Genomic DNA, 10456 nt, shown 5'->3' with positions numbered 1-10456 from the left:
CTCTCTCCGGCTCTGGCCCTCTCTCTCCGGCTCTGGCCCTCTCTCTCCGGCTCTGGCCCTCTCTCTCCGGCTCTGGCCCTCTCTCTCCGGCTCTGGCCCTCTCTCTCCGGCTCTGGCCCTCTCTCTCCGGCTCTGGCCCTCTCTCTCCGGCTCTGGCCCTCTCTCTCCGGCTCTGGCCCTCTCTCTCCGGCTCTGGCCCTCTCTCTCCGGCTCTGGCCCTCTCTCTCCGGCTCTGGCCCTCTCTCTCCGGCTCTGGCCCTCTCTCTCCGGCTCTGGCCCTCTCTCTCCGGCTCTGGCCCTCTCTCTCCGGCTCTGGCCCTCTCTCTCCGGCTCTGGCCCTCTCTCTCCGGCTCTGGCCCTCTCTCTCCGGCTCTGGCCCTCTCTCTCCGGCTCTGGCCCTCTCTCTCCGGCTCTGGCCCTCTCTCTCCGGCTCTGGCCCTCTCTCTCCGGCTCTGGCCCTCTCTCTCCGGCTCTGGCCCTCTCTCTCCGGCTCTGGCCCTCTCTCTCCGGCTCTGGCCCTCTCTCTCCGGCTCTGGCCCTCTCTCTCCGGCTCTGGCCCTCTCTCTCCGGCTCTGGCCCTCTCTCTCCGGCTCTCGCCCTCTCTCTCCGGCTCTGGCCCTCTCTCTCCGGCTCTCGCCCTCTCTCTCCGGCTCTCGCCCTCTCTCTCCGGCTCTCGCCCTCTCTCTCCGGCTCTCGCCCTCTCTCTCCGGCTCTCGCCCTCTCTCTCCGGCTCTCGCCCTCTCTCTCCGGCTCTCGCCCTCTCTCTCCGGCTCTCGCCCTCTCTCTCCGGCTCTCGCCCTCTCTCTCCGGCTCTCGCCCTCTCTCTCCGGCTCTCGCCCTCTCTCTCCGGCTCTCGCCCTCTCTCTCCGGCTCTCGCCCTCTCTCTCCGGCTCCCGATCTGTCGCTCTCTCTCCGACTCTCGCCCTCTCTGTCCGACTCTCGTCCTCTCTCCGACTCTCGCTCTCCCTCTCCGACTCTCGCCCTCTCTCCGACTCTCGCCCTCTCTCCGACTCTCGCTCTCTCTCCGACTCTCGCCCTCTCTGTCCGACTCTCGTCCTCTCTCCGACTCTCGCTCTCCCTCTCCGACTCTCGCCCTCTCTCCGACTCTCGCCCTCTCTCCGACTCTCGCCCTCTCTCCGACTCTCGTCCTCTCTCCGACTCTCGCTCTCCCTCTCTCTCCGACTCTCGCTCTCTGACTCACTCTCTCCCTTTCTCTCTCTCTCTGGCAGAATTCCAACATGGAGAACCTCCCACCTCACATTATCCGAGAGGTGTGGAGAGAAGTGTCCACACTGACCATGGAGCCCCCGGAGGGAATCAAGATTTACACCAACGAAGAAGACATCACTGACCTACAAGCCACAATCGAAGGCCCAGGTATAAGCAGCACCCTCATCCCCAAACCCCTGCTCGCCACCTCACCCTGTTCCCTACATCCCAGGGCAACGTCTGAGTGGTGAGAGATGGGGACAGATGCAGTGGCAAGAGGGGGAAGCTGGGATTAGTTTGTCGATTGATACTGTGCTATGGGGAGAGAGAGGGGCAGTGGGATTAGTTTGTGGATTGATACTGGGCTATGCGGAGGGAGCGGGGCAGTGGGATTAGTTTGGGGATTGATACTGGGCTATGGGGAGAGAGCGGGACATTGGGATTATTTTGGGGATTGATACTGGGCTATGGGGAGGGAGCGGTGCAGTGGGATTAGTTTGGGGATTATACTAGGCTATGGGGAGAGAGTGGGTCAGTGGGATTAGTTTTGGGATTGATACTGGGCTATGGGGAGAGAGCGAGGCTTTGGGATTAGTTTGGGGATTGGTACTGGGCTATGGGGAGAGAGCGGGGCAGTGAGATTATTATTGAATTGATACTGGGCTATAGAGAGAGTGCGAGGCAGTGGGTTCCGTTTGGGGGTTGATACTGGGCTATGGGGAGAGAGCGGGTCGGTGGGATTAGTGTGGGGATGGATACTGGGTTATGGGGAGTGAGCGGGGCAGTGGGGTTAGTTTGGGGCTTGATACTGGGCTATGGGGAGAGAGCGGGGCAGTGGGATTAGTTTGGGGATTGATACTGGGCTATGGGGAGAGAGCGCGGCAGTGTGATTAGTTTGGGGATTGATACTAGGCTATGGGGAGAGAGTGGGTCAGTGGGATTAGTTTTGGGATTGATACTGGGCTATGGGGAGAGAGCGGGTCGCTGGGATTAGTGTGGGGATGGATACTGGGTTATGGGGAGTGAGCGGGGCAGTGGGGTTAGTTTGGGGCTTGATACTGGGCTATGGGAGAGAGCGGGGCAGTGGGATTAGTTTGGGGATTGATACTGGGCTGTGGGGAGAGAGCGCGGCAGTGGGATTAGTTTGGGGATTGATACTAGGCTATGGGGAGAGAGTGGGTCAGTGGGATTAGTTTTGGGATTGATACTGGGCTATGGGGAGAGAGCGGGGCAATGGGATTAGCTTGGGAATTGATACTGGGCTATGGGGAGGGAGCGGTGCAGTGGGATTAGTTTGGGGATTGATACTAGGCTATGGGGAGAGAGTGGGTCAGTGGGATTAGTTTTGGGATTGATGCTGGGCTATGGGGAGAGAGCGGGGCAGTGAGATTATTATCGAATTGATACTGGGCAATAGAGAGAGAGCGAGGCAGTGGGTTCCGTTTGGGGGTTGATACTGGGCAATGGGGAGAGAGCGGGACAGTGGGATTAGTTTGGGAATTGATACAGGGCTATGGGGAGAGCGCGGGGCAGTGGGATTAGTTTGGGAATTGCTGGGCTATGGAGAGTGTTGGGCGGTGGGATTAGTTTGGGATTGACACTGGGCTATGGGGAGAGAGTGGGGCAGTGGGATTAGTTTGATGATTGATACTGGGCTATGGGGAAAGAGCGGGGCAGTGGGATTAGTTTGGGGATTGATACTGGGCCGTGGGGAGAGAACGGGGCAGTGGGATTAGTTTGGGGATTGATACTGGGCTATGTGGAGAGAGCGGGAGAGTGGGATTAGTTTGGGGATTGATACTGGTCTATGGGGAGAGAGCGGGATGTGGGATTAGTTTGGGGATTGATACTGGTCTATAGGGAGAGAGCGGGGCAGTGGGATTAGTTTGTGGATTGATACTGGGCTATGGGGAGAGAGCGGGATGTGGGATTAGTTTGGGGATTGATACTGGGCTATGGGGAGAAAGGGGGGCAGTGGGCTTAGTTTGGGGATTGACACGGCTCTGGGGAGAGAGCGGGGCAGTGGGGTTAGTTTGGGAATTGCTGGGCTATGGAGAGTGTTGGGCGGTGGGATTCGTTTGGGGATCAATACTGGGCTATGGGGAGAGAGCGGGGCAGTGAGATTAGTTTGAGAATTGATATAGGGCTATGGAGATATAGCAGGTCAGTGGGATTAGTTTGGGGATTGATACTGGGCTGTGGGGATAGAGCGGGGCAGTGGGATTAGTTTGGGGACTGATACTGGGCTATGGGGAGTGTGGAGCAGTGCGATTGGTTTGGGGATCGATGCTGGGCTATGGGGAGAGAGCGGGGCAGTGGGATTAGTTTGGGAATTGATGCTGTGCTATGGAGAGAGAGCGGGATGGTGGAATGTGCTGTGATTGACACTGGTCTATGGGGAGAGAGCGGAGCAGTGGGATTAGTTTGGGGATTAATTATGGGCTTCGGGGAGAGAGCGAGGTAGTGGGGTTAGTTTGGGGATTCATACTGGGCTATGGGGAGAGAGTGGGACAGTGGGATTAATTTGGGGATTGATACTGGGCTATGGGGAGCGAGTGGGGCAGTGGGATTAGTTTGGGGATTGACACTGGGCTCTGGGGAGCGAGCGGGGCAGTGGGATTAATTTGGGGATTGATACTGGGCTATGGGGAGACAGCGGGGCAGTGGGATTACTTTGTGGATTGATACTGGGCTATGGGGAGAGAGCGGGGCACTGGAATTAGTTTGGGGATTGACACTGGGCTATGGGGAGGGAGCGGGGCAGTGGGATTAGTTTGGTGATTGCTGGGCTATGGAGAGTGTGGGGTAGTGGGATTAGTTTGGAGACTGATACTGGGCTATGGGGAGAAAGGGGGGCAGTGGGATTAGTTTGGGGATTGATACTGTGCTATGGAGAGAGAGCGGGATGGTGGAATGTGCTGTGATTGACACTGGTCTATGGGGAGAGAGCGGAGCAGTGGGATTAGTTTGGGGATTAATTATGGTCTACAGGGAGAGAGCGGGGCAGTGGGATTAGTTTGGGGATTGATACTGGGCTATGGGGAGAGAGCGGGGCAGTGGGATTTGTTTGGCTATGTAGAGATGATTGCTGGGCTATGGAGAGAGCGGAGCAGTGGGATTAGTTTGGGGATTAATTATGGTCTATAGGGAGAGAGCGGGGCAGTGGGATTAGTTTGGGGATTGATACTGGGCTATGGGGAGAGAGCGGGGCAGTGGGATTTGTTTGGGGATCGATGCTGGTCCATGGGCAGAGAGCGGGGCATGGGATTAGTTTGAGGATTGATACTTGGCTATGGGGAGAGAGCGGGGCAGTGGGATTAGTTTGGGGATTGATACTGGGCTATGGGAAGAGAGCAAGGCAGTGGGATTAGTTTGGGCATTGATACAGGGCTATGGAGAGAGCGCGGGGCGGTGGGATTAGTTTGGGGATTGATACTGGGCTATGCGGAGAGACCGGGACAGTGACATTAATTTCGAATTGATACTGGGCTATAGAGATAGAGCGGGGCAGTAGAATTAATTTGCGATTCATACTGGGCTATGGGGAGGGAGCAGGTACAGTGGGATTAGTTTGGGGATTCATACTGGGCTATGGGGAGAGAGCGGGACTGTGGGATTAGTTTGGGGATTGATACTGGGCTATGGGGAGAGAGCGGGGCAGTGGGATTAGTTTGGGGATTGATACTGGGCTATGGGGAGAGAGCGGGGCAGTGGGACTGATTTGGGGATTGATACTGGGCTATGGGGAGAGAGCGGGATGGTGGAATGTGCTGGGATTGACACTGGGCTATGGGCAGAGCGGAGCAGTGGGATTAGTTTGGAGATTGATACTGGGCTATGGGGAGAGAGCGGGGCAGTGGGATTAGTTTGGGGATTGATACTGGGCTATGGGGATATAGCGGGACAGTGGGATTAGTTTTTGGATTGATACTGGGCTGTGGGGACACAGTGGGGCAGTGGGATTAGTTTGGGGATTGATACTGGGCTATGGGGAGAGAGCGGGGCAGTGGGATTAGTTTGGTGATTAATACTGGGCTATGGAGAGAGAGCGGGGCAGTGGGATTAGTTTGGGGTGTGATACTGGGCTATGGGGAGAGAGCGGGACCGTGGGATTAGTTTTGGGATTGATACTGGGCTATGGGGAGAGAGCGGGGCTGTGGGATTCGTTTGGGGGTTGATACTGGGCTCTGGAGAGAGAGCGAGGCAGTGGGATTAGTTTGGGGATCGATACTGGTCTCTGCGTAGAGAGCGGGGCAGTGAGATTAGTTTGGGGATTGATATAGGGCTATGGGGATATAGCGGGACAGTGGGATTAGTTTTGGGATTGATACTTGGCTGTGGGGATAGAGCGGGGCAGTGGGATTAGTTTGGGGATTGATACTGGTCTATCGGGAGAGAGCGGGGCAGTGTGATTAGTTTGTGGATTGATACTGGGCTATGGGGAAAGAGCGGGACAGTTGGATTAGTTTGGTGATTTCTGGGGTATGGAGAGTGTGGGGCAGTGGGATTAGTTTGGAGACTGGTACTGGGCTATGGGGAGAGAGCGGGGCAGTGGGATTAGTTTGGTGATTGCTGGGCTATGGAGAGTGTGGGGCAGTGGGATTAGTTTGGAGACTGATACTGGGCTATGGGGAGAAAGGGGGGCAGTGGGATTAGTTTGGGGATTGATGCTGGTCTATAGGGAGAGAGCGGGGCAGTGGGATTAGTTTGGGGATTGATACTGGGCTATAGGGAGAGAGCGGGGCAGTGGGATTAGTTTGGGGATTGATACTGGTCTATAGGGAGAGAGCGGGGCAGTGGGATTAGTTTGATGATTGATACTGTGCTATGGGGAGAGTGCGGGAGAATGGGATTTGTTTGGGGATTGATGCTGGTCCAAAGGGAGAGAGCGGGGCAGTGGGATTAGTTTGAGGATTGATACTGGGCTATGGGGAGAGAGCGGGACAGTGGGATTAGTTTGGGATCGATACTGGGCTATGGGGAGAGAGCGGGGCAGTGGGATTAGTTTGGGGATTGATATAGGGCTATGGAGATATAGCAGGACAGTGGGATTAGTTTTGGGATTGATACTGGGCTGTGGGGATAGAGCGGGGCAGTGGGATTAGTTTGGGGACTGATACTGGGCTATGGGGAGTGTGGAGCAGTGCGATTAGTTTGGGGATTGATACTGGGCTATGGGGAGAGAGCGGGACAGTGGGATTAGTTTGGGGATCGATGCTGGGCTATGGGGAGAGAGCGGGGCAGTGGGATTAGTTTGGGAATCGATGCTGTGCTATGGAGAGAGAGCGGGATGGTGGAATGTGCTGTGATTGACACTGGTCTATGGGGAGAGAGCGGAGCAGTGGGATTAATTTGGGGATTGATACTGGGCTATGGGGAGAGGGCGGGGCAGTGGGATTACTTTGGGGATTGATACTGGGCTATGAGGAGAGAGCGGGCAGTCGGATTACTTTGGGGATTGATACTGGGCTATGGGGAGATAGCGAGGTAGTGGGATTAGTTTGGGGATTGCTGAGCTATGGAGCGAGTGGGGCGGTGGGATTAGTTTGGGGATTGACACTGGGCTCTGGGGAGCGAGCGGGGCAGTGGGATTAGTTTGGGGATTGATACTGGGCTATGGGGAGAGAGCGGGGCAGTGGGATTAGTTTGGGGATTGATACTGGGCTAGGCGGAGAGACCGGGACAGTGACATTAATTTCGAATTGATACTGGGCTATAGAGATAGAGCGGGGCAGTAGAATTAACTTGCTATTCATACTGGGCTATGGGGAGGGAGCAGGGACAGTGGGATTAGTTTGGGGATTCATACTGGGCTATGTGGGGAGAGCGGGACAGTGGGATTAGTTTGGGGATTCATACTGGGCTATGGGGGGAGAGCGGGGCAGTGGGATTAATTTGTGGATTGATACTGGGCTATGGGAAGTGAGCGAGGCACTGGAATTAGTTTGGGGATTGACACGGGGCTATGGGGAGGGAGCGGGGCAGTGGGATTAGTTTGGTGATTGCTGGGCTATGGAGAGTGTGGGGTAGTGGGATTAGTTTGGAGACTGATACTGGGCTATGGGGAGAAAGGGGGGCAGTGGGATTAGTTTGGGGATTGATACTGGGCTATGGAGAGACCGGGACAGTGACATTAATTTCGAATTGATACTGGGCTATAGAGATAGAGCGGGGCAGTAGAATTAATTTGCGATTCATACTGGGCTATGGGGAGGGAGCAGGGACAGTGGGATTAGTTTGGGGATTCATACTGGGCTATGTGGGGAGAGCGGGGCGGTGGGATTAGTTTGGGGATTGACATTGGGCTATTGGGAGAGAGCGGGACAGTGGGATTAGTTTGGGGATTGATACTGGGCTATGGGGAGAGAGCGGGGCAGTGGGATTAGTTTGGGGATTGATCATGGGCTATGGGGAGAGGGCGGGGCATTGGGATTAGTTTGGTGATTGATACTGGGCTATGGGGAGAGAGCGGGGCAGTGGGATTAGTTTTGGGATTTATACTGGTCTATGGGGAGAGAGCGGGGCTGTGGGATTCGTTTGGGGATTGATACTGGGCTATGAGGAGAGAGCGGGCAGTCGGATTACTTTGGGGATTGATACTGGGCTATGGGGAGAGAGCGAGGTAGTGGGATTAGTTTGGGGATTGCTGGGCTATGGAGCGAGTGGGGCGGTGGGATTAATTTGGGGATTGACACTGGGCTCTGGGGAGCGAGCGGGGCAGTGGGATTAATTTGGGGATTGATACTGGGCTATGGGGAGACAGCGAGGCAGTGGGATTACTTTGGGGATTGATACTGGGCTATGGGGAGTGTGGAGCGGTGCGATTAGATTGGGGATCGATACTGGGCTATGGGGAGTGTGGGGCAGTGGGATTTGTTTGGGCATTGATACTGGGCTATGGGGAGAGAGCGGGTCAGTGGGATTAGTTTGGGGATTGATACTGGGCTATGCGGAGAGACCGGGACAGTGACATTAATTTCGAATTGATACTGGGCTATAGAGATAGAACGGGGCAGTAGAATTAATTTGCGATTCATACTGGGCTATGGGGAGGGAGCAGGGACAGTGGGATTAGTTTGGGGATTCATACTGGGCTATGGGGAGAGAGCGGGGCAGTGGGATTAGATTGGGGATTGATGCTGGGCTATGGGGAGAGAGCGGGACAGTGGGATTAGTTTGGGGATTGATACTGGGCTATGGGGAGAGAGCGGGGTAGTGGGATTAGTTTGGGGTGTGATACTGGGCTATGGGGAGAGAGCGGGACAGTGGGATTAGTTTTGGGATTGATACTGGGCTATGGGGAGAGAGCGGGGCTGTGGGATTCGTTTCGGGATTGGTACTGGGCTATGGAGAGAGAGCGAGGCAGTGGGATTAGTTTGGGGATTGATACTGGGCTATGGGGAGTGTGGAGCGGTGCGATTAGTTTGGGGATCGATACTGGGCTCTGGGGAGAGAGCGGGGCAGTGAGATTAGTTTGGGGATTGATATAGGGCTATGAGGATATAGCGGGACAGTGGGATTAGTTTTGGGATTGATACTTGGCTGTGGGGATAGAGCGGGGCAGTGGGATTAGTTTGGGGATTGATACTGGGCTATGGGGAGTGTGGAGCAGTGCGATTAGTTTGGGGATCGGTACTGGGCTATGGGGAGAGAGCTGGGCCGTGGGATTGGATTGGGGATTGATACTGGTGTATAGGGAGAGAGCGGGGCAGTGGGATTAGTTTGTGGATTGATACTGGGCTATGGGGAAAGAGCGGGACAGTTGGATTAGTTTGGTGATTTCTGGGGTATGGAGAGTGTGGGGCAGTGGGATTAGTTTGGGGATTGACACTGGGCTATGGGGAGAAAGTGGGGCAGTGGGATTAGTTTGGTGATTGCTGGGCTATGGAGAGTGTGGGGCAGTGGGATTAGTTTGGAGACTGGTACTGGGCTATGGGGAGAAAGTGGGGCAGTGGGATTAGTTTGGTGATTGCTGGGCTATGGAGAGTGTGGGGCTGTGGGATTAGTTTGGAGACTGATACTGGGCTATGGGGAGAAAGGTGGGCAGTGGGATTAGTTTGGGGATTGATACTGGTCTATAGGGAGAGTGCGGGGCAGTGGGATTAGTTTGATGATTGATACTGGGCTATGGGGAGAGAGCGGGGCAGTGGGATTAGTTTGGGGATTGATACTGGGCTATGGGGAGAGTGCGGGAGAATGGGATTAGATTGGGGATTGATGCTGCTCCAAAGGGAGAGAGCGGGACAGTGGGATTAGTTTGAGGATTGATACTGGGCTATGGGGAGAGAGCGGGGCAGTGGGATTAGTTTGGGGATTGATACTGGGCTATGGGAAGAGAGCAAGGCAGTGGGATTAGTTTGGGGATTGATACAGGGCTATGGGAAGAGAGCGAGGCAGTGGGATTAGTTTTGAGATTGATACTGGGCTAGGCGGAGAGACCGGGACAGTGACATTAATTTAGAATTGATACTGGGCTATAGAGATAGAGCGGGGCAGTAGAATTAATTTGCTATTCATACTGGGCTATGGGGAGGGAGTAGGGACAGTGGGATTAGTTTGGGGATTGATACAGGGCTATGGGGAGAGCGGGGCAGTGGGATTAGTTTGGGGATTGATACTGGGCTATGGGGAGACAGCGGGACAGTGGGATTAGTTTTGGGATTTATACTGGGCTATGGGAAGAGAGTGGGGCAGTGGGATTAGTTTGGGGATCGATACTGGGCTATGGGGAGAGAGCGGGGCCGTGGGATTAGTTTGGGGATTGATACTGGGCTATGGGGAGAGAGCGGGTCAGTGAGATTAGTTTGGGGAATGATACTGGGCTATGGGGAGAGGGTGGGGCAGTGGGATTAGTTTGTGGATTGATACTGGGCTATGGGGAGAGAGCGGGGCAGTGGGATTAGTTTGGGGATTGATACTGGGCTATGGGGAGAAAGCGGGACAGTGGGATTAGTTTGGGGATTAATTCTGGGCTATGGGGAGAGAGCGGGGCAATGGGATTAGTTTTGGGATTGATACATGATGTGTGACATTCTCTGTCTGCCTCCTTTCCCTCTCCCCCTCCCTTTCTCTCTCTCTCTCCGTCCCCCTCTCTCTCTCTCTCCGTCCCCCTCTCTCTCTCCGTCCCCCTCTCTCTCTCAGACGGGACACCCTACGCCGGGGGTTTGTTTAAGATGAAGCTGGTGCTAGGGAAGGATTTCCCAGCTGTTCCACCCAAGGCCTATTTCATCACCAAGATCTTCCACCC

At 55.1% G+C, this 10456-nt stretch overlaps 1 protein-coding gene across 1 annotated transcript in view; it reads left to right on the top strand.

Moving 5' to 3' along the window:
• The first annotated feature begins 1233 nt into the window (after positions 1-1233).
• Positions 1234-10456, top strand: part of ube2s (ubiquitin-conjugating enzyme E2S) — an 11906-nt gene continuing 2683 nt past the window's right edge. The window contains exons 1-2 of the mRNA XM_078537803.1: positions 1234-1377; positions 10351-10456. The exon at positions 10351-10456 is cut by the window's right edge and continues 85 nt beyond it. Of these exons, the coding sequence (XP_078393929.1) occupies positions 1239-1377; positions 10351-10456 (245 nt within the window). The 5' untranslated portion in view covers positions 1234-1238. The remainder of the gene's footprint in view (positions 1378-10350) is intronic.

This window comes from Cetorhinus maximus, unplaced genomic scaffold, assembly GCF_964194155.1.
Source record: "Cetorhinus maximus unplaced genomic scaffold, sCetMax3.hap1.1 HAP1_SCAFFOLD_3054, whole genome shotgun sequence".
Classification (NCBI taxonomy): Eukaryota; Metazoa; Chordata; class Chondrichthyes; order Lamniformes; family Cetorhinidae; genus Cetorhinus; species Cetorhinus maximus.
This window is presented reverse-complemented; position numbering and strand designations above follow the sequence as displayed.